Here is a 23,864-nt window from a genome sequence, read left to right on the forward strand (position 1 = left end):
ATTTTATTTGTACAATCAACAAAAATTAGTATCGAAATATTTAACAGGGAATGTAAAAATGTTCTTATCTAAAATAAAATGTCATGACTGCTTTTTTTGTAGCAGTAATAAACTATTATTAGCGAGTTTGAGATAGCATTAAATTATTGGCCCAAAATTCTCGTTAGTTTTATTACTACTGCATATAAACAAATTGCAAAACTTCGTAGAGGTATTTTTCGTTTATTTTAAATTACTTTATTACTAATGTAATATATAACAATGGGGGTATAAAAATAAAACCATCACCATACAATGGTTCATAAAAACATGTAACATTTGTAAATTCCATAACCTTGGCAAAAAAAAAAATCAATTAAAAACATTGATATAAATAACACAATCATTTGAGACTAGCAATTAATACTATAATTTTACTATTTATGCCTATAGTTTACTTTTTGTAATATTACTTGGTAATAGAGCCTTAAGTTCGCGACGTAATATCTTTCCGGACGCATTCTTTGGTATATCGTCGACGAATATTACTCCACCACGTAAATGCTTTGCCGGCGATACCTGCAAATTGTCATTTTTTTTTACTTAATAGACGGAAGATACACAGAAAGATTTCCCCTTTTTACTGCCTCCTCTAACAAAACGACTTATCCTTCCACTTTATTTATAAGCGAAGGAAAAGGGGAGTAACATTAAGCCTCCGGCACTCACACATTGGAGTGAAATTGCTTCCATCTCATGTCTTCTGTGTGGTACATTAAATCTTTCTCCTTTTAATTTTTAACGAATTTCCAATGCCGAAATATATCAAGTTGTGTATAATTTCTTCATAATTCCAAAGTTTACACATTGTAAAAAAGGTAAAAAATAAAAGTGTTACCTTGCCGGCTACATATTGCACAATTTCTGTCTCTGTGACGTCAGAGCCGGGCAGGCGCACTACGAAGGCGGTGGGCAGTTCGCCCGCTACCTCGTCCGGCGCCCCCACCACCCCGCACTCCGCCACACCTGGGTGCTGCAGCAGCAGCGCCTCCAGCTCCGCCGGCGCCACCTGTCGACAAAAAACACAATCAATCTTTCTTTTCTATATTTTTGACTTCGCAATACACCATCTATATACGGTATCAAATCATTCAAATGATGTTTACTTCATAAATTAAGTGATTAACTAACTCATAATTGGTTACACCACCCTTGGAGTTAGACATTTTATATTAAAACTACTGAAGACTTCCTTTAAACAATTATGAGTTGCCCTATAATATTAAAATTGTTACAAGACTGTTAAATTAAGTGTTGCAAGCATTTAAAATCTAAGAAAAGGTTCTATTAACATTTTATTAACTTTATAACCCTTAAAATATAATAAGTTCACTTACTTGAAATCCCTTATATTTAATAAGCTCTTTTAAACGATCGACGACGTAGAAGAATCCATCTTCATCATAATATCCAATGTCTCCGGTCCTCACATAACCTTCCGAGTCAATTAGTGCATCACTGGCTGCCTGATCCCCCATGTAACCTTTCATACGCAAAGGTGATTTTATCCACAGCTCTCCTTTCTCTCTTGCAGGTAATAATTTGCCAGTTTCAATATCTATAACCTAAAAAACAATAGTTTAATAACACGTAAATTTGGGAGGAACGCCTTTTTATTGGACACTAACAATTTACTTTTTGTATATCAATCTTATTTAAGATAAGAAGAAAGTAAAGCGACTGCGTCCGCGCGGAATTAAAATAAAAACATAAAAGTAGCCTATGTGTTTTTCCAGACTATGTTCTATGTGTGTGCCAAATTTCATTAAAATCCGTTCAGACGTTCCGGAGATGCCTTCAAACAAACATCCATCCATCCAACCAAACATTCGCATTTATAATATTAGTAAGAAGTAAGATGTGAGCTATTACCAAAATGATTTTTATTATACAATTTAAACTTAAATAACATGGCACTTCATATTGACTGCAAACGGAAAAACGTGGGAAATCTTTTTCTTTTCAACCATTATTTTAACAATGCATTTATCATTAAAAAAATATTTTTGCATAAAACCTTTTTTATAAGACAATGTCATACCTTAATCTTCATTCCTGGAGCAGGAGTTCCACAGGAGCCAATCTTTTCTCCGCTTGTTAAGTCCACACAACATGCCATTGTCACCTCTGTTAACCCATAACCTTGTTTTATAAAGTCTATACCAATTCTGTAATAAAAAGATTACTATTGTTATAAATATAGAAAATTGGATTCGTAAAATTCTTTCAACTAAATCTAATTATGATGAATTTCAAAGTTAAACTTGTATTAAAACATATAATTACCTTTTTCATACTCTTTGATTACACAAAGACTACAATATGTACAGTCAGCGTCATATAGATCGTAACAGACAAGATATGCAAATATATAGGTACACCAAAAGTAATCAATTATATCGGTACAACAAAAGTCCTCAAATTAATAGATACATTCACCCTGCTCAAATACATCGGTACATACACAGCGTCAAATATATGAGTACATGCAAGGTTCCCATAAATATCGTAGCAGCCACAGCGTCATAAGTAGCGAAGCAATCAAGGTGTGCAAAAATATCGTAACATTTGACAAAATTGAACTCTATCTCTATATACTTGTGATACAAATTGGAATAAACTACTTCTGTTACATTCATTTGACACTTTGTATTAACATTAAAGGTTGTCCGGAAAGTTCGTTCCGATTTTCGATAGGAAGCATAGAATAGACTGTAGCTAAAGTGGATTCATTTTCGGATTTCCACCATTATCAAACGTCACAAAAATTTATATATTGTGAATAATTTCATTTAATTGGTTGAGATAAAAACTAATAAAAAAAATAGTGGCTTGGGATTTGAACCGCCGACCTTACGTACCAACGGCGGCGAACGGTAAGGCCACGAGACCAAACTAGAACTAGAATGCAAAGTGTCAAATGAAAATTAAAAAAATAAAGTGTAAGTACCTTCGTTTTCAACTTCCGCATGAGGAGCGGTGGTTGTAAAGAGTATATAAAGCGACGAATGGCAATCACTAGGTCAGTCGATATCAGACCTTTGAGTCGGCAAGTCGTGTCGCTGCATGAGCGAGACAAATGTAGTCCACCGAATGCCGAAGAAGAAGAAGAAGAAGAAGTACTTATGATGCTGTGGCTGCTACGATATTTATGGGCACCTTGCATGTACTCATATATTTGACGCTGTGTATGTACCGATGTATTTGAGCAGGGTGAATGTATCTATTAATTTGAGGACTTTTGTTGTACCGATATAATTGATTACTTTTGGTGTACCTATATATTTGCATATCTTGTCTGTTACGCTCTATATGACGCTGACTGTACAATACAGGTGTCACAGAAGTTAGAAGCCAAAGTTTTGGGCCATTGGTATAAGGATCGGATAAAACCGTAGGGCACAGCTAGGCAAATAAATATTGAATGCAGTGCAATTATTACCTTTGGCAGACCATTTTCTGTATGTCACTGGACAGTGGGGCTGCTCCGCACCAGATTTCAGTAAGAGAACTTAGATCATATTTTGTGACTAGTGGATTCTTTGCTAAGAATACTGCTAATGGTGGGACTATAGTTGTCATATTAACCTGGAATTCATAACTTATTTTTTAGAAAAAAATGCTCTGCATATTTTTTTATGGATTACCAAGATAAATTTGTTGCTGGCCAGTAACAATATTTTTTATAAGTCTAAGTAATTATTATCAGTATATGAGATAATTTATAAAATACTTAGATAATAAAACTTATTTACAATAAATTAATTTATAGATATTGTGCATTTTTAGAAACATGTGTAAAAGTATGAAGCATACCTTATATTTTTGTATAGTTTCCAAAAACTGTTCTTCATCAAAACGAATGAGGAATACTACTTCAATATGCATGCACATGACTGCCATTGTTGTGATGAAGCCATATGCATGGAACCATGGTATCAATGATAGTCCTGTTTTAACAACCTGCTTTTTCTTCCCTTGAGATGCTGCTAAGTAGTACCTGAAAGAATATTGAAAATTATGTCACATTAAAAATGTAACATATTCCATGCTACTGCAATTTTTATATATAAATGACCTTATCAGGTGTTAACTGTTAATTATCATAATTATGAATTTGCGGAAATATATAAGTAAAGTATAGTACTGTACAATATTTCCAGTAATTTGAAAATGTATGTTTATGTAGAAAAGTTCTAAAAATGATATAAAGTTTACATTATGCCAATACAGTAGGACAATTGTTAAAATCAGCACTGGGATACAACTGGCATAATGTAAATAGTAACTAGTGCTAGTGAGTCAACAAAGTCCATACCAGACCTGCGCTACTTTCCTACTTAACCATAATGTAAACTGGGTATTAAAGAATTAACTTACTTCATATGGGAAGATAATGTAAGAAAATTAACATGCGTAAGCATTACAGCTTTAGGCAGGCCAGTGGTGCCCGAAGAGCACATAACAGCTACAGGATCCTCAGCTCCATTTACATCAGCCAACATAAAGTCATCTACATCCACATGCTTCTTAACAAGCTCATTATAAAAAATCGATGGCACAACATCATACTCCCCAAATAATATAATATTTTTAACAAATGCTAGATCTTTGCTACAATCATATAGATTTTGAGCAATAATTGGCGATGAAAATATAAACTTTGGTTTTATAATTTGTAATATATGTGCTAATTCTCCTGTAAAAGAATGTATAAATGTAGTTTATTTTAATAAACATATAAGAGAAATCAAGTCTATTAGTTAATTTTACTATCTTTTATATATATCTTACCTGGTGTATAAGTGACATTGAGAGTAGACAATATAGCACCACAAAAGATCACAGCATGAGACGCTACCACAAATTCGAACCGATTCTCACTGCTCAGTGCCACTACATCTCCTTTTTTCAGTCCAAGTGCTCTGAGAGCTTCTGCCAGATTAACACTGCATTGCAATATATACTTGTATGTAACACTTTCCCCTGTTTCTGCACTTATCTATAAACCAAAATTCACCCAATGACAATTTAAACCATATTATAATTTCAAATGAAAATGTTGAATTCATAGGGTACTAACCAGAGCAATTTTATTCTCGGCTTGTTTAAATTTATCATATATAAATTGTCCATAGGATAGATGACCAGGAATAAGCACTTCTTCAGGACCAGAAACGACATTGTTGTGAATTGTAGCCGGCATTCTTAATTCACTTTTTTTTTAAATTAACTTGTTATCTTTTTCGACAGACACTTTTATCCTTAGTGAACAGTAGATTAATAATTATCGTAATCGTAGTAATTGATAATATGAAACTTTTAACGGAGGAACGTGTGAGTCTGAGAAACGATCATTAAGGTTAATTCATAATATGTACTGACCTGATAAAATAATCGAATTTGACATTTAGGAGGGCGGAGCGTTAGCAAAAGTAAAAAAGTAAATTACAAAGTTACAAAGTCCAAAAGGACGAGATAAAAAACTGAATAACATTAGGTAAGTTTATTTTTGTTATCATACTTGTGAGGTAATTCATAAGATTTGGTGATATTATTTGAGTTTTATGCAAGTAACTGTTTCTCCACACTTAAAATCCTTTCCTCTCAAAATGTTAATCAAATAAAATTGAGCCACGCGATGACAATACGACGAGCTGAATAAACCGACTTCGAAACAAAAAAAGGTTTTTTTTTCTTTCAAGGTTTCGTTCAAGGAACTATAAAAAAATCCACAACAAAGTAACAAAATAATATCATGAATACCAAAACCTTAAAAAAGCAAAAAACTCTCTTCTTTCTTGTAATTGTGTATAATTATTGTTATTTCGGAGTCGGTGTAGGCCGAGTTAGTAGATTAGTGTCATTTATATTAGAGACTAACTTTTGCCCGCGACTTCGTCTGCGCAGTAATAAAATTCAGGTCAGAAGTTTTAATTTTGCCTTCCATTTCTAGTTTCGTTATTAAAACTAAGCAACTATTCCAATTACTTACAAATACCAGCAACCATCTGCAATCTCATAGAATCTGCAATCATCGTCATACACTTGCAATCACCAAGAACCATCTACAACCTAATAAAATCTCCTACAACCACCTGCTTCTACCTGCAATCACCTGGATCCACCTTTTGCCACCAGCAAATACTTGCAATGACGTTCAACTATCTGGATTCACCTGCAACTATCTTCAATCACCTAAAAACTGAAAGCACCTACAATCACCTGCAACCACTTACGACCACCTAAGTTCTGCTGGAACTTCCGCTGTGGATTTTTTGCTTTCTCTCTCTTTCTTCCTCTTCAGCCATATGACGCCCACTGCTGAACATAGGCCTTTTCCAGAAATATGTTATGTTAACCGCTTTTTGCTTTAATTAAAGAAGCCTTTTTTGTAGTGTTAAAATTATAGACTTAATTAGTGATGTACATTTTAAAATTTGTTATTATGTACATTACATTCTTCTCAGTTTATATTTATAATAATGTTAATTGTGCAAGGCCCTCAAAAATTTATTTATCATATACCGTTGTAGTTCCGTGGGAGGTGTACATGCCTACAGTTTACGCGCGTAAGTTTAAATTCATTGTAAAATAGTTCTAAAATAGTTTGGATCTTTTATTATTGTATATATTGTGTAAAACATTTATATCGACAAACTAAAATTAAGTATGTATTTGGTACGTTACACCATTAAATAAATATTTACAAAAGAAAAATATTTTCTTAACACTTTCAGCCTTGGTTTTTTATTGTCATGTTTCATTCGTTTTTACTTTTAATTAAGTGACTGAGATGCACACTAATTGTGTAACGGTAAATTTGCTGGATTCAAAATTAATAATTAACTACCTCATGATTTGGTTAATATGAATGTTAATTAAAATTCATCACTTTTAGCCCTTTTCATTTTTTCGATTCAATTTACACGACTCTCGTCGGTAAAAATATTTTTTTTGATACTTTACCTGCCGTGAAGTTTGTTCACACTCACCATTTTTTATTATAAATACAACTAGTAGCAGTATTAGTTACGCCTGCGAGATTTCATTTTTCAATTTTTTTTTTGTTTTTATATGTATGAAATATGGAAATGTAGACGGATATTGTTTAAACTTAAAGTATAGATAGATTGTAATAACTCTTATTTACGGTAATGTAAGCACGTTTTTATAATATTTTATAAGAATTACTAGGCAAATAACCCGTAATTAAAAGAGGTCACCGACGCCCAAGGTATATTTGCAACAGCAGAGGAACCGCAGTTGCAGTTGCGGCTGTGCGAGGCAGAAAGTTTCGCGAAAACCGCACGGTTTGGATGCAACCTGGCGGTAGGTCTTCCGATGACGGAACTCATCAGAAACAATTCTTCGGAGGACTCTTAGAAGTAGATATAATATAATAAAATTATTTAAGGAATCCGTTTATTTCATTTTATTTTTACAGTTGGTCAAGTTTCTGGTGCATTAGGTATACGTAAACAAAAATGGTTATAAAGAACAACGTGGTTTACGGTGGGCCCGCATTGAATGTTCCTGCTCATCTTTCTTTTGGACAATATATAATCGACAAACTAACAGAACTCAGTATTGATGATACAAAAATTGCTTTGGTAAGTTTTGAAGTTGTAATTTGTTTTCAAGGTAAAAATACTTTATTAGCATATATCCTTGTAAGGTTATTGCGCGGTTCATAATAATGTTAATAATCAATTTCAATTGTTTCTTATTTTCCGCAGGTCATTATCTAAAATCATGACCTAAATTTGCGAAAATAATGGATGGCATCATTGGCATGCATTTTCAAAACAAAAACACAATAAAATCATGTTTATTTTTTGAATGTATCTTTGTTTAATTTGTTTTAGTTGTATTATTGTTTAAGGTTCATGGTGATAGTGATGAAAAAATATCGTATAAACAACTTCTACATGATATGGTAAGCTTTGCTACCGGTCTGAGACGCCATGGCGTAACGCGCGGTGTCATCGTGGCGATGTGCAGTGAGAACAGACTGCAGTACATGGTGGCCACCATGGCGGCAATTTGTTGTGGTGCCACCATCACAACACTTAATCCACAATATACTAAAGGTGAGTTAAGTGTTATTGCTCGATCCGACTTACGGGTGATATTTTTCGTAGTCGTACAATTTGTTTAACGTGAATTGATTTAACTAACAATTATTTTGTATATTCTAGATGAGGCTATTCATGTCTTAAATATTTCAAAACCTCCCATACTAATAGCATCGGAAACAGTACTCAAACAAAACCTAGCACTGTATAAAGAGGTGGGCTGTATAAAGACATATATTCAAATGAATGGGCAAGCCGTTGATAGTGATATAGTTCCATTTAACGAGGTATATGTGAAGGTAGAACCACAAGGATTTGATACTGGAGATGTGCAAGGCGCTATAGATACTCTATATTTGTTATATTCCTCGGGGACCACTGGACTTCCCAAAGGTGTAATGTTGACGCACCTAAATGTTTTATATGCTGCATCAAATTTAATGTAAGTTAGCTTTTACGATATTAAGCTTATAATTATTAGGAATTAATGAAATAAAAAAATTAAATTGAAGTTATAAATAAAAAGAAGGTTTTACTGAAAACATTTCTCCCTTTTCACTTAGGAGCGACAGTTTGGAGAGTCGGTCGCGGACATGTTACTTGACGGTGGTGCCGTGGTACCACGCGTATGGTCTCATGACAACCATAAACAACCTTATCAACGGCAAGATGATCGTATACTTCCCCGGTTTTTTTCCGGAAAAATACTTGCAAGCAATTGAGAAGTATAAGGTTATATTAATTACTATGTTTATCGATTATTTAGGGTCATAAATATTTTTGGGTATATCTAGATCTGAACAAGAAGTTCAATAATAAAACCGATATCTCGCTTGTCCTTTCAAGTCTGGACGCACCCTTAAGTCGATGCTATTTAAATGTAAATTATATTATATTTGGCAGGTTAATGTACTATTCACAGTACCTCCTATGATGATATTCTTCGCGAAGTCACCGCTGGTAGAGAAGTACGACATGTCGTCAGTGAAGCTGGCGTGGTGTGCTGCGGCGCCGCTCTCTACTGACACCATCAGACAAGTTATGCGACGGTAAAATTGTTCATATTCATATAATTTAATTCTTAATTAAAATTCTTTATTCAAAAAGGTTGTTGTTAAATTAAGGTTTAAAAGTATACAATGTTTCAATTTAAGTTTAAGCTAGGAAGCGATAAAATTCGAATTTACGAACTTATTCGGCCCAGAAAATGCACATATATTACTTGGTTTTATTTATTGTATGCAGTTTGCCGAATTGTAAGGGTATTCTGCAAGCGTATGGTATGACGGAGACATCGACTGCTGCCACTAAAGACCCTGAGGATGATGCCACCATTCACAAGCCGGGTAGCGGGGGCCCGCCGTTACCGGGAGTTAGCGTTAAAGTATACAACATTTTTTTTTTAATTTTATTCTTGGCTTCATGAGACCTTAAAAAATTAAAAATATAATTTGTCTTACACATTATAGCGATGCGAGAATTTGAAAAAAGCTTATGTTAATACAACAATAATTTTCTTACTTTAGGTTGTCGATATAAAAACCAGGAAGAGATTAGGACCTTTAGAGACCGGTGAAATTTGTATCAAAGGCCCCGTTGTGATGAAAGGCTATCTTGGTAACGATGCTGCTAACCGCGACATCATGGACGACGAAGGATTTATCAAGACGGGAGACATAGGTTACTATGACCACGACGGATACTTCTTCATTGTGGAGAGAATAAAAGAATTAATCAAATACAAAGGACATCAGGTATGATTCAATTAGCGAAGAAAAGAAACTAAAGTGTCATCCAATATCAATCTTGATCTAAAAAAGACAGTAAACATCCAGGAGTTAATGGTCTTCGATTTACGAGAAACGATCCTTGTTAATCTGTCAGATGATGAAGATAGAAATGCATTAATAGGTGCCGCCAGCGGCAGTGGAAGGTGTAGTCCTGCAGCATCCGGCTGTGGCGGAGTGCGGCGTTGTAGGAGCGCCCGACGAGGAGGCCGGCGAACTGCCCACCGCCTTCGTCGTTGTTAAGCCAGGACAAAAGCTTACCGAGAGAGAACTGCTAGATTTTACCAATACAAAGGTATGTACGAAGGAATGAATGCATACGAAATTAGCATGTCACCTCTGACTAGAGTAGGATTGAGTCGATAATTTTATCAGTGACAAAGCTGGCTATGACAACATGTGGTGTTAATAGATAAACTCGATAGTGAATAAAGCTGAAAGAATTGGGCTTAAGGATATGTCTTTAAATATTTACATATGTAAACAATTTTTCAGTTATCGCGCGCCAGCCAGCTACGTGGCGGCGTAATATTCGTTAATGAAATTCCCAAAAATCCATCCGGCAAGATACTGCGTCGCGTCCTCAAGCAAACATTACAAAAGAAGATTAAGAATAAATTGTGATACAATTTATATAATTTTGATATACGAATTCTTACATAAATAATGTTTATTTATTGGTAAAGGATTTTATAAATGTCATTATTGTTTTTTTTATTTTAAAAAAGTCAACATAACTTACATAACAAAGGATCTTGAACTAAATTTTAACGTTAAAGAGACTCTTAAAATTACTTAATTGACAATTTCGTTTTACTTAGTATCTTAATCAAATGTAACGTAGAATGAAGGTCCCGTCCCTTGGCGGCATGATTGATAGAGAAGCAAAAATAAGTCGATACCCGATCACTTTGCGCGGGGACGTATTGCGCTCGCCAATCCAATTACCTTTAATGGATGAACGAACTCCCAGAGCTCCAGGGTGGGTGGTGCAAATTTGGAAAATTGATAATCGCTTAACCATTTTACGATGGCTATTCTACCTTTATTTGCAGTATTATTAGTTTCATTTGCATTATAATAATAGGTCGAATATTACTTCATACAAAATGATTAACCTCGTTGGAGTTTTAGGTTGAGTCAAATGGGACTACAATTCTCCGACATACGGATGCAAAATAACTAAAGAAATGTATTAGAAATACCGTTAATTTGGCACATGTGGTATAAACGGAGGAATCTTCTGCTTCGGTAATGTAAAAAAAAAACAAGATGCACGTAATTAACAATGTCTGTATTATTTGCGACCAGACCAACAACAGCTTACAATAATAAGTTCCTTAAGATGACTTTTTTTATAATATTGACCGTAACAATTTATTCCATTCGAACCTTCTTAATTAAGCCTTGTCACTTGAAGCGGATTACGAGTGTAATCCTAGCTTTAGTTACGCACTATATCGAGCGACATAATATCGCAGGAAGTTCTTAAAAGTACATCGTCAATGACCAGAGCAGGTCATGAAACCAAGGACATTATATTTTTTAATACTTTAATCCCATATTGTGTCATTTGATCGCTTCCTATTTAGTTCACCTACTCGCAATACCATTGTTATTTAGGTATCTGCTTTATATATAGAAAACTTCTATTAATTGAAGAGCGGGTTGGTAATGAATACTAACGGACACAGTTGCTTCTTATAAATATTCTACACTGCACACACACATCTACGAAGTAAGTTTAAGCTATAGAATAAAGGTAAGTTATTGTGTTGATTTAAGCTGTATAAAAAACGTTAAATAATTAATATAATATCTAAAGATCCTATTCCTGAAGCATTCGACCAGACATCGCGATGCTGTTCAAAGAAAATAAACATCGCCTGTAAGATAGCAGCGCGTCATGGAAGTACGAAATATTTAGCGAGCCGTCAATTTACTTTTCAAACTTTAAAGACGTCCGAATTCATAATCTGAAAATGTAAAAAAAATATTCTTAAACATTTGGAACAAGTTTTTATATTAAAGTAAACAAATTATTCGTTCTTTTAACGCAATCAATTTAAATATGAGTTCAAAATTATCTCGATCGTAAACTCGATCTATTTCGACTATTTCCGTGTCATGAATGAATTAAAAAGTCGGCTCCGAATAGATATCTTTAGTGGGGTATAAAATTTAATATGTCTCGTAGGTTTCGTGAGTCCGTGACGCGTGGAGTTAATCGGTTTAGCGCGGGAGAAGTGCGCGCATCGCACGGGAAGGCGACTCGGCCGCACTCGCTCGGCCCATCCGCGAATCGGCACACGCGCCACTTCACATTCCGACTATATTTTAAAATCGGCACGACTAGGCGACGCGGTATACGAAACCATGTACGGCTAAGAGCTGACAATGTCGGGAAACGGTCAGAATGAGGAGGGTGCGAAGGAGAGCAGCGGCGGCGGAGGCGGCGGCAGTGGTGGCGACGATGGCCGGGATATGTACCGTCCGAAGAACGTGAGCACGGTGGTTCGCGTCCTGACGGTGACGGCGTACCTGCTGTCGGTGTCGATGGCAGCCATCCTGCTCTCCGTGTACTACGTGTTCGTGTGGAAGTCACCGGAGCTGCCTGTAGACGGCGCACGGCTCGAAGCTCGCCGAGACCACGGCGCCTATCTCGCTTCCCTGCACAACCACACCGACGATTACTATGATTTCGGTTACCTGGGTATGTTGCTCTACTACTTTCATATACATTTACCATACATTAAAATACATATAAATATAAAACATTTAGGTAATAAAAATTTATATTTTTTATTATATATTAGGTATATAATATTTAAATGTATAAGAAATACATTTTTATTTCTTCTGGGCTAAGGATGTATACTCAGGGTAACGCAGAAGGGTATACTATCCATCACAATAGATTATGGACTTTATCTATCTTAAGTATACCCATCATTTCTTACAGCCATTGCTTTTCATAATTAATAATTAAATAAATTTGTAGACACGTTAAGTTGAAAATAAATCATACTTGTTGTAACACAAACTATATCTAGTAATACAATAAGGCAAATGAATCTCAATCCTCAATAATTTGTGATATCAAAAGTCAAGTCCGACTACTACCGAACATATGTTAATTTCGACAAAATATAGATACGATACGATAACATCACTGTTTAACTTTTTAATTAGTTTATGAAAAAGCCATCAAGTAAATGAGCCTAACTGTTTATCGTTTAATTAATTAGATGGTGGAACGAAACGTTTTCAATTATAATAAGTAATAACCTATAGCTAACTGTGACAAATATAGTGTTTGAATATCCAATACTTACATCATTACAAATACATACATATGTGATGTATTTTGTTTAACAACTTGTTAAACAAAATGTGCACGCAAGTAGCAATATGCAAGTCATTAATCTTTTGAATTTGCCGATTGTTGTTTTTATCGTTTTTTGTGTTGCTTATGTTCCAAAATTACTTATTTGGTAAATCTTATACATGTACCCAATATGTCGGAATTGATTTAACATAATATAAAAGAAGCTATCAGTCCTTTCGCCGCACGTATTAAGCGACTTCAAAAAGAAGGAGGTTCTCAATTCTGTATGATATTTTTTTGTAGCATACAATCATTATTTTTACAAGAAATACGTTTTTTAGGGATTCAGGAAATATCCTGTATGGATCTACATAATGAAACTTACATATAATATGTAAGTTTAATGTATTTTGTCCCATTCGGCGTCGAGACCCTTGGTCCGTGGGGGCTTTAAGACTTTTTAAGGACATATCCAAAAAATCAATCGACATCACAGGGGACCGAAGAGCTGGCAGCTACCTCGGACAAAGAATTAGTTTAGCTATCCAGAGGGGGAACGCTGCCAGTATCTTCGGGACCTTGCCTAAAGGGACTCCTTTTAATATATTTTAATAAATTATTCGTTTTTAATATTTTATTTAATATCATAGATTTAAGACTATTCATTAGATTCTTTGTTAGTTTATTGTTAAATATAAACTCATTTACTTTGTGAATTTGCAGTTTAATGTAGGTCCATTCTATTGTCATCTCGTGTAGCTTATGGCTATAGCAAAAGTTACGTTCGATTCTTATTCTTTATCAGAATGTCATAAGGGTACAGTATTTCTTGTTCTTTCAATTCCGGCGTTAAAAAAATAAGTTCATACAATTCCCTAGCAGATTAGTTAAGCCTAGATTTTTTTATGGTAATTTAACAAACTAAACATTCAACATATCTTAAAACATTACCTAGTATAGAATTCTTTATAAAGTTGTATAAAAAACCTCATATCACAATTAATTCCAGCCAAAACTCTAAAAGCTGAGATATATTAGTAACAAGAAGGAATATAAACTACTTTTATAACTAAAGTTCATTTCATGTGCTACTCGTATATTTGTTCCGGAAATTAGCACATTGATGATATACAAAAATTCTAACCGTAGCGGCATGGAATGTGTTAAACTGCTCTGGTTGTCCGACTTGAAAGAGCGACTGATATTTTCCTTAGCTACACAATAAACAAAATAACGATTACGGCGAAGCCTCGCAAGTTATTAAATATGCTGAATATTTTCCTCCCCACGCTCGATGCGGTTTCGTGCTGTCACTAAGCTCCCTTTCTGTGTAAAGGGTGTAAAGACGTGCATCTAATCTAGGACTGAGAAGCCTTTAAAAGATCGGGTCATGGCATCCGATATTTCCGAGAAATCAATATTTGTTATAAACCAATTTGAAGGTTGGCTATTTTATACATAAACTTTATTAGTTATATATAGAAATGGGATGCTACAATCTTATAATAGTACTTAGCTTAAACTTAAAACTCTTTAAGAATTCCATACGCCGATGATATTTGATTCGATTTATTTTATTGATTTTTGGATTAGCGTACAATTATAGGGTGATTTAATAGTTATGTTACTAATATTATAAATGCGAATGTTTAGATGGATGGATATTTGTAAACGGATCTTGATAAAATTAAGCACAGACGTAGAACATAGTCTGGAAGAAAAAATCGGCTACTATTTAAGTTTTTTTTTAATTCGCCGCGGATCGGGTCGCGGACCGCTAGTATTTACATACTTCTGAAGCTTCTTTAATTCAAAATGACTAAAGTCCGGTTTCATTAGTATTCGGTTCAGTGCTAAATTTGGGACTAAAAATTATAATCCATACTGGTCCTAACGAAAAACCAAACTTGGCTCATCCAGACATGCTGTCAGCGTGGGTGTAGTTAAAGAATCTTTTCAAAGAATAGGTTTACCAGTATCAGTTTGGGCGGGAAAGGTTTCTTGTAATCCAATTAATATTACAATAGCTTCGCTGTGAGCATTGCAAATAACGAGACTTATTTCATTATGTTCGGCCGCTGGCTTTTAAAAACACATCTATGGTATTAGTACAATCATTAATATAAAAAAATCCCTATCTTTGTTAATAGAAGTAGTTTTTTACATTACATATTTCTCTCGTTCTTTGTCACCCTTTCTGTGATTAAACTAAAACACGAGATCAAGAATTTTCGGTTACAAAATGCAAGAAACTTTTAAGTTCTTCTTATGTTAAATACATAAATATATTCCTATATTATTTTTATCTTACTAATAATATAAATGCAAAAGTTTGAATGTCTGTTAGAAGGTATCTGCAGAACGGTAGATCCAATCTTGCTGACATTGAACATGTAGAACATAATCGGAAAGAACACATAGATTACGAATTAACTTTTTTTCATTTTTCGCGGACGGAGTTGCGGGAAATAGCTAGTAGTTTTTTCTATTAAATACTATAAGATATTACATTCATTGCAAAAGTAAATTTTATTACAACTAATAATTGATATAAAGTCAAATCAGAAATGTAATAATTCGATTACTTTAAGTACTTTTAAGAGTAGGTTTTAATAGTATTTTATATTTGAGTAAACATTTCATTAAGTTGTACCACAGACGAATTTCAATTCGCAAATAACAGATTGGGACGAGGGTTTTATGTAACTACCATATTTGTCACCAGTTTCGATATGAAATGCAATAACCATGTATTAGTCATTGACAATAGTTTAAACTCTTAAACATGATCATGTTAAGAGTGAAGCCTACAATGTGAACGTGTACGTAGCAAGCTATACTTTATATAGTCCGCTGCATCCGACCAAAGCCCTCGCTGACCCAGTTTAAATGTCTCACCGCAAATGTGGAACAGCTTAAATAAGTCTTAATGTAATCGTATATACTCTTTTCAGACTTAATTGTCCCACAGATAATTAAACACGCCCGATACTCAAAACTCTGTATAAAACAAAGTACTCAAAAGAAGGTTATACAAATAACTCAACGCCAAATTAACTCATATCAACTTCCCTACAGTCGCAGTTCGATTTTGTTTTTGACTTTTATTTCCTGAAGTTTAAAATCGTTTAATAGTTGTTTTAAATCTAATGGATGTCAAAATTTCAATACAATTTGTTTAAAATAAGCGAATTCTATATCAGTCTACATCAATTCTAAAACTTCAACAAACAAATAACCGATAAAATATGACATGTTTTGCGCTTTAAGTATGATGTTGTGAAACGTCATATATGTAATTTATTGTAACGTTTCACTTCATATCCACATTATCATTTTGTACCATATTTTAAAATTTTCTCGGCACTGTTTACAATAAATTTACGAAATGTTTACGTTTCCACGGGTAAAAGTAAGCAGTTAAATTAGATTTGTAATATTCCTGCATAAACATTGCTACAAAAGATTACTTTAGAAATTTCTTGAATGAATAGTCTCGCGAAATTTCGTTTGCAAATATTGATCAGCAACGCGGAGAGGTGCGCGCGACTGCGCCTAGTGGAACCCCGGCGCCGCGCCGCCGACCCATCCCCGTCACCCGGCGCCCTGTCATCCCTAATGATGCTTCTGTCACGGCAAGCAAACCTCCGAATTAACTTCGTTTGCATCCCGAACCGCGTAAGGCTCTCGACACCGATAACACGTGTCACGTGCGACAGGTCGTTTCATCCGTGTTTACGTGCCGTCTTAAAGTGAGTGTGCTAACGATCGTTTTTTCTCGTTTCGTGTAAATAAACTGAAGAACAATAAACGCGAGATGAGGGGGCACGACAGACGTATCGCGATCGGGCGGCTGCGTCACTAACTGGAATAGATTCACATATTAGCGGGCGTGAAATTAAAGGATAAACAAATGAAGTCCGGCGCGGGCGGTATTGTAGTGGAACAGCAGTCTGCGTCAGGAGGTGTCAAGCGGCAGACACGGGCGGCGTGACCCCGGCGGCCGAGCGCCCTAACTGGGACATATCGATAAGCGCGCCCTACTTACCCGGTTTGGTAGAAGGCGGTGCGGCTTGACGGTGTGGTGCGGCTGCATTCGGTCACGGCGGTGCGGCGGTGCGAGAGCGATGTCGGGCAAGTCGTGCGGCAGCGGCGTGGGCAGCGTGCGTTCATGCGCGGCGGGTGGGCACGAGGTCGTGCTGGACGCGCTTTACGCCCGGAAGCGCGACAACAAGAGCGTACGCGTGCTGACCGTCATCGTGTACGTGTTCTGCGTGTCGCTCGCTGCCATCATGCTCTCGCTCTACTACGTGTTCTTCTGGGAGCCCAAGGATGCGCAGTACGCGCAGCGCAAGGTGTCTCACACTGTCCCCCGGCAAACCAGCACCACACCAATGCCCACATGCTTATTGCCCGACACCGGTAGGTCACACCCACACGCTTCCCATACATCCATCTGACTTACGTGACTACGACACTGCAGTCACGATGCAATAATACTTTTAAGCGATAACACTGATATGTAAATATAAGCTTCTGAGAAATTAACACCTGCACAATGTGAATAACATGGATAGCCTAGCAAGAAAATAGAATAAACCTCTTACTCGTATGTTTCATTCACTGCTAAAGAACTTACTGGACTTTATGTCTGATGTAAATAGCATTCTATAGTATTACTTAAAATTGCACAAGGAAATGACGTATACAGTCTTAAGCCTAATATCAATTTTTTGGGGATCTATCTCGAGATATTTATGTATATACACAGTTAAAATTACTGCGCAAAATGTGTATAGAATATACGATGACAATAAAAAAGCTCACAGCAACTCGCTTTACAATCGAACAATCGTTGATTGTGCTACAAGTTCTACAATTGAAGAAAAAAGTTTTATATGACAAAAAGATAACAAGATCCTTTGTCTATCTAGTTACTAACGTAATGTTTATATTTGGTACCTTGATTTATGCCCAAATCAGCAAAAGCACAATAACAAAGCAAAAGCGAAAGTACGTAACAGTTTATTAAAAAGACGTAAAGATGGCTCGTTTAAACAAACATATTTAAGAATTTATGCCATTGTTCATTGTAGTCGTCGATGATATCATCAAATGAGATTTAACGATAACGAGTTTAAATTTATTCATTATCTTAATAACGTAAGTTTGCTTTATTTTAAAGATACTGAGGGTTGGGACTAAATACATCATTGTTTGCGTGACATTTATTTGAAGTAATATAACTATGCAATGAAATGTGATAAACAACCGCTGAAGCTTCATAAAATTTTAGCGCCAACTATTAAACAGTTTTAGCACAGGCGAGCATTAAATTAACTGCTGAATTATTTGTGTAATTATAAAGACATTACAGTATAATAAAAACTATAGGAGCTTTGTGTTTTCATTATGCTATCGACTGTATTTAACATTTACTGCACTTTTATCCGCGCTTATTTTGGCACATCAAACGATTTATTATTGTTACGTTTTATCAACACAAATCATATTTACATTATCCTATGATATAAAGCGAATAATTCTTGTATGTTACGGCTACTGTGGAAAAGGCTCTAACAGATTTTTTATTTAACTAGCTGTCGCCCGCGAGTCTGCCCCGGCTTAGAAAAAAAAAAGATAATTAATAGCCTATGTGTTTTTCAAGACTATGTTCTATATGTATGCCTAATTTCATCAAGTTCCATTCAGCCGTTCTGGAGATATCTTCAAAAAACATCCATCCATCCATTCATCCAGACATTCGCAGTTATAATATTAGTATGATGTGATTTTTTGTGCAGTGCCTACAAATCTGAAGACTAAGACAAAATACTACCTTGACCGGAGCTTTTGAAACATTCAACCGCAATAAACCTTACAAATGTAAAGATGTGCATGAAGGTGTCGGCACAATGTTGCAGACGTACTTTACAATTATGCAACGTGTTTATAAAAGAGGAAGCCAAGCAAGTTATCCGTTTCCTGGACTGAGGCTTCACTTTCGTAAGCAAGAATATCGCTACTCGCCCACAAGACTGACACGCTACCGGTGTCATAATATTCTTTGCAAACATACTATCTCTTATAATCTCTTTATATTAATTTCTATTTCCTACCTATTGTGATATTGTTGTCACCAAACTAATGTTATGATTTTGAATACTTCCTACAATAATCATGCTTAAATGAGATCTGGAATACAAATAAAATCAAAACTTGTTACTTCGACTTTGTAAACAATAGACCAAATCCAGATTTTTTAAGTTAAGTTGATTAATCCAAACACTGGCAACACAAAATAGACAAAAACTTTTTGTTATTTAGAGCACGTATGCGCTTTGTGTATGTGCTGGATAATAAATTAAACGTCGAAGTGATAACATGATGTAAAACGTCGAGAGGAGGCGAAATGAGCGAGCGCTGGTTCAGCCAGGCGCAGCAATAACTCTAAATATAGCTGCAGGTAGCTACAATAACCAGTACTCGGCAATTCACTGATCATGTTTATAAGATATAAATCATTCAGTGATTTCGCTCGAATTGCCCAGAATAGACGGACCGCCCGAATTAAATGCCACACCCACACCTGCATGGCCGATGCCTCGTAATACAATTGTTCTTTTTTATTATCCTTAATCTACGGAAATCACAAAGTTTTAGCTTCTGTTTGCTAACATTACTAATACTAAATTGATTAGGTTCTAACAATGATCAATTGACACTGCTACCCATCGAAATCCATAAGAAAAAAAGACATGTTATCTATCCAATTGAAATACATAAAACCCAATTTAAATACTATGTTTATGCAATCTAAATACTTTCATAATATCCTAGTACATATACTACTTAATACAAACAGTGAAACCTGCATGTTAGTTCTCTATTAAAGACTCGTTAGTTGGCAAACAGAGCTTTTTAGTGTATATTTTTCTTACAAAATCTACACTAAGTTTGAACTCCAGCATTGAGTGCAGTTGTGACTGAGTTCGCTTTGATGACATAAAAAAACTGTTAACTTACACGACAACCCTTAAATAGTTTGCGAAACGGAATACGGTTTATTTTATTTGATATTCGTATCTTGAAAATCTCTCTTATGTTAAATGTTTAGAAGACGATGTTTACAATCCTCAGTTAGATAGTGCATATGTATTTGCTCGATACTCTGTTGCAATCCTAAACGTGAAGTATCGATCTCGCCTTAATATAATTCCAGCTAAAAATAGACAAACATCTTGTCTGAACCTGATCATTTTATTGTTATATGGAAACCTTCTAACAACGGTGTTAAATTTAATATTCTATACAAAACATATTATTGTTCTGTAAAGCAGGAAAAATGGAGCTAAGAGAGTTGAGAGTCTTGTCATCGTTAACTTCCTTAATTTTCAGCGAAGACAACTTTCATTTTTTTCGGGGACATCTACCTTAAAACTTTTATTTAAACATTGTATCATCCTGTTCATGAAACTTAACAAAATTACAGTAAAGCACTTCACGGACTTAATTAATGACCGTAAAAATATAAACATATCCTGTTTAATTCGTAACTGATAAATACACGCCATTCCAATGTGTTTAAATGCTCGAATAATTTGTATCTAATCTAATTTTAATATGTTTACATACAAGAGATTGCTATGTATTCACTGAGCGGTTTAAAACGATTTATTTACATCCGCTTCCTTCTTAACATTCTAATTCATACGCTATTTATTTGATGATTTCTTAGCGAAAATGCGTCCAGTACGTAACTCAAGAGATAAAATATTAAAAACACTTAATTATTTCCAAGGGGTTTTATACTTCGTTATTATTTGAATCGCTCCTTCTTTAAACAAAGTTAAATGAGCGAGTCAGGCTAGCTCCGCCGTGTGATCTGATTATGAAGATTATATACCTGCAATGCAGTGCCAGCAATGCATTGTTATCTCCGACTAAAATTCCCAAGACTAAAGCTTTATTATTCCACACGATGTGACCTTATCAATTACACTTTAAAAAAATACATCCTTAAGCAAAGAGCAAGAAATGATAAATTAATGCAGAACATTCTTCGAGAAAGCATAAAACTTTTCTATTTAATCTCTACAAATTAGAAAAATATTACCCTGCCCTAGTCCTACTGTTAACGTGTCCTGCACACTTTTTATATTAATAATAATTAATTAACATTAAAATTATCTTTTGCAGGACGAAGCAATACCTCAGTGAACGAGAACGTCACATATTCTTTACCATCGAATCTTCTAGAGCAATCTATCAACACAACAGACGATACGGGACTCGATTTTGAATTTCCCGCCAATTTAACGAACAATTCAATTCAACAAATAAAACCCCTTAATTTAACTTCCAATGATTCCGGAACCAACGAAACAGACATTAATACATGACGTACAGGAACCAGAACAAATCATCCTGTATAACAGACTGTATCTAATGCGAATCGAAGTAAAGAGAATGAACTTATTAAAGTGTAGTTTAAATTAAACAAATGTTTTGAAAGTGAGAAAATGAAATTGCCATTAGTTTATACGGAGTGTTATTGGTAATCGTGATTTGTGGTAGGACGCATTAGAAAGAAATTAGATATTAATAAAAATAAAATGTACTTAACTTTGTGTTCAAGCGTACCTATTTAGGATTTTGTTGTAATAAACTGCAAAAGTCGTACTAGTCGAATGTAATACCAAAGGTAAATGTTATTAGTTTTAAAGATATATCTTATTTAAACATTAAGCTGGTTTCCAGAGCCTAATATATAAAATGAAATTATTTATACATAAATATATACTTATATTGTTTATTGTTCATTACTAAGTATTACAAAAGATAGAGCCTAATAAAAACTGCCACTTAATTTACAAGATCATTGGATTTAAACTTTAAAGTTATATCTCTACCATACCAATATTAAGTTAAGATACTCAACATTGTTTTTGGTCTAATGTAAAATCATAACAAGAGTGTTAAAAAATAATATAATTTTCTTACTTGGTCAAGAAGAATAACATTTTGACTATAAAATATATTTTAGCAAAAAAAAATGTTGTAGAGCTTCATATTGATAATTGTTTTCTTTGTGGTGAAAATGTTTTCCTATTTATTATTGACGAATGAATTGTATTTAAAAATAATTACGAAATAAAGTAATTTTATAATTACCTCTATGATTCAAATACACACCATCATATTTATTAATGATTACGTATAAAATATTATAATGTTATTGTATTGATAATTACACTAAGTAGGATAACACTAGGTTTAGTATAATAAAAAATACAACGAATAAATAATATAAAATAACGGCCAACGTTATAAAATAATTACGACTTAATTACACAGACTATAAATATTTTTTTTTGCTATTAACTTTATGCCACTCTCCTTTTTTATTGCCTTTTTTTGCCAAGGTTACATGCATAATTTATTTTCGGGGACATATTCTTAATTTATTAAGTAGGATTTTATTCGGTTTACAAATTTCGAAGTTTTAAAGGCAATCCGGCCTAAAACAATGGATGTCTTTGCCTTAGTAAACTACTTTAACAGGAAAATAACCAAAGAAATTGCAGCGCATAACTTTAATCTCTTATTTACAAAAGTGTGTAGTTTTTTGAATTTGAAAACTTGAGCGTGTTGCAAAAGTCCAAATATTGTATTTGATACGTAAAAGACCGAATTTATAATAAAAAACATTTATGGGTGTAAATGAACATATGTAAAAGAAACGATGCACATAACATTTGTTGCAAAAGTACTGTAATCGCTGAATTTTGGTAATTGATATGTTAACCTGATGTTTTTATATTATTTTCCAGATGACTAAACTTTTGATTAAATACTTAATCTTTTCACAATATTTAAGTAATAAATATATATTGGTGTGGGTTTTAATAAACACAACCTTAAAGAAAATAACTAGTATGGAAATAAAGAACACAAAAAATATCGAATATGATCAGAAAGCCTTACTGTATTTAGCGTGGGTTAGCGAAATATACTTCAAAGATAAGGCTCAATTGAAGATGTTAAGAGGAAATTGTACGTGACAAGAGCTCTTTCCTATAGCTCAGGCAAAATTGCAAATCTGAGTATACGAGAAGGAAGATAGATTGTTTGCGACTTACCTTAAATACTGGAATACCACAGCTAGTGATAGAACTTTACTTTTCCTCGCTAAATATGGAAAGGCGAGCTAAAATATCCCACGTATTAGGTTTGTAGGTGGGTAAGTTACAATAAAAATATTTAACTGCAAGACGCGAATAAAACAAAAATACCCACTTTTTTACATTCTATGAGCAACTGCAGCAAAGATAACTCGCTTGAGCGTTACCTAATGTCAACTCTGCGTTCAATTTGTAAATGTTTTAGTTAATATTTACTGTGGCTTACAAGTTTGTGTCTTATACATAGTTTTGTATTTTCTGTAGTAAATAAATTATAATAAATAAAATGACCAAATATGCCTTAAACGATACTTTTGAATTTTCCTTATTATTTTACTACGTTTCGTTTTCCCAAAAACTTATCATAATTTTAAAAGCAAATGAATTTTCAGGATTCAATTCATGAATATAATAACCGTAAACAATTACTTTAAGTCGATTTTTTAAT

The 23,864-nt window shown here is 34.2% G+C and overlaps 3 protein-coding genes across 12 annotated transcripts; 2 read left to right on the forward strand and 1 right to left on the reverse strand.

The window, feature by feature from the left end:
* Positions 1 to 38: 38 nt before the first annotated feature.
* Positions 39 to 23,711, reverse strand: LOC106120188 (4-coumarate--CoA ligase 1). 3 transcript variants are annotated; one of them, XM_013315437.1, is made up of 11 exons: positions 23,375 to 23,711; positions 12,446 to 12,574; positions 5,123 to 5,303; positions 4,834 to 5,041; positions 4,420 to 4,738; positions 3,856 to 4,039; positions 3,482 to 3,627; positions 2,081 to 2,207; positions 1,377 to 1,604; positions 878 to 1,048; positions 39 to 558 (listed from the first exon to the last, which is right to left on the reverse strand). In XM_013315437.1, the coding sequence occupies exons 3-11, from the start codon at positions 5,243 to 5,245 to the stop codon at positions 427 to 429; spliced, it is 1,638 nt and encodes a 545-aa protein (XP_013170891.1). In that variant the 5' UTR covers positions 5,246 to 5,303; positions 12,446 to 12,574; positions 23,375 to 23,711; the 3' UTR covers positions 39 to 426. The 3 variants fall into 3 exon arrangements, with proteins under 3 accessions (XP_013170891.1, XP_013170890.1, XP_013170892.1); XM_013315436.1 differs by having other exon boundaries at positions 5,123 to 5,382; XM_013315438.1 differs by lacking the exons at positions 12,446 to 12,574; positions 23,375 to 23,711 and adding an exon at positions 5,425 to 5,507.
* Positions 5,450 to 10,589, forward strand: LOC106120190 (4-coumarate--CoA ligase 1-like). Of its 6 annotated transcripts, none has more exons than XM_013315439.1 (10): positions 5,450 to 5,539; positions 7,487 to 7,652; positions 7,925 to 8,132; positions 8,241 to 8,559; positions 8,681 to 8,849; positions 9,021 to 9,166; positions 9,363 to 9,501; positions 9,644 to 9,871; positions 10,029 to 10,199; positions 10,400 to 10,589. In XM_013315439.1, the coding sequence occupies exons 2-10, from the start codon at positions 7,527 to 7,529 to the stop codon at positions 10,526 to 10,528; spliced, it is 1,635 nt and encodes a 544-aa protein (XP_013170893.1). In that variant the 5' UTR covers positions 5,450 to 5,539; positions 7,487 to 7,526; the 3' UTR covers positions 10,529 to 10,589. The 6 variants fall into 6 exon arrangements, with proteins under 6 accessions (XP_013170893.1, XP_013170897.1, XP_013170898.1 ...); XM_013315443.1 differs by lacking the exon at positions 5,450 to 5,539 and adding an exon at positions 5,813 to 5,962; XM_013315444.1 differs by lacking the exon at positions 5,450 to 5,539 and adding an exon at positions 6,576 to 6,611.
* inaF-D (trp-interacting inaF-D) lies at positions 11,919 to 21,972 on the forward strand. Of its 3 annotated transcripts, none has more exons than XM_013315446.1 (2): positions 11,919 to 12,617; positions 21,432 to 21,962. In XM_013315446.1, the coding sequence occupies exons 1-2, from the start codon at positions 12,302 to 12,304 to the stop codon at positions 21,632 to 21,634; spliced, it is 519 nt and encodes a 172-aa protein (XP_013170900.1). In that variant the 5' UTR covers positions 11,919 to 12,301; the 3' UTR covers positions 21,635 to 21,962. The 3 variants fall into 3 exon arrangements, with proteins under 3 accessions (XP_013170900.1, XP_013170901.1, XP_013170902.1); XM_013315447.1 differs by lacking the exon at positions 11,919 to 12,617 and adding an exon at positions 16,878 to 17,654 and having other exon boundaries at positions 21,432 to 21,972; XM_013315448.1 differs by lacking the exon at positions 11,919 to 12,617 and adding an exon at positions 16,878 to 17,587 and having other exon boundaries at positions 21,432 to 21,508.
* Positions 23,712 to 23,864: the final 153 nt, after the last annotated feature.

The sequence above is a fragment of the Papilio xuthus genome, unplaced genomic scaffold (assembly GCF_000836235.2).
Source record: "Papilio xuthus unplaced genomic scaffold, Pxut_1.1 DF826961.1, whole genome shotgun sequence".
NCBI classification, from domain to species: Eukaryota; Metazoa; Arthropoda; class Insecta; order Lepidoptera; family Papilionidae; genus Papilio; species Papilio xuthus.

Coding starts and splice junctions, on each gene's coding strand:
- LOC106120188 (XM_013315437.1), bottom strand. CDS start 5,245: ATGCCGGCTACAATTCACAACAATGTCGTTTCTGGTCCTGAAGAAGTG. Junction 4,040..4,419: donor ACATTATCTTCCCATATGAA/GTAAGTTAATTC, acceptor ATATTCTTTCAG/GTACTACTTAGCAGCATCTC. Junction 559..877: donor TGCAATATGTAGCCGGCAAG/GTAACACTTTTA, acceptor GACAATTTGCAG/GTATCGCCGGCAAAGCATTT.
- LOC106120190 (XM_013315439.1), top strand. CDS start 7,527: ATGGTTATAAAGAACAACGTGGTTTACGGTGGGCCCGCATTGAATGTT. Junction 8,133..8,240: donor TAATCCACAATATACTAAAG/GTGAGTTAAGTG, acceptor TGTATATTCTAG/ATGAGGCTATTCATGTCTTA. Junction 9,872..10,028: donor TCAAATACAAAGGACATCAG/GTATGATTCAAT, acceptor ATGCATTAATAG/GTGCCGCCAGCGGCAGTGGA.
- inaF-D (XM_013315446.1), top strand. CDS start 12,302: ATGTCGGGAAACGGTCAGAATGAGGAGGGTGCGAAGGAGAGCAGCGGC. Junction 12,618..21,431: donor CTATGATTTCGGTTACCTGG/GTATGTTGCTCT, acceptor TATCTTTTGCAG/GACGAAGCAATACCTCAGTG.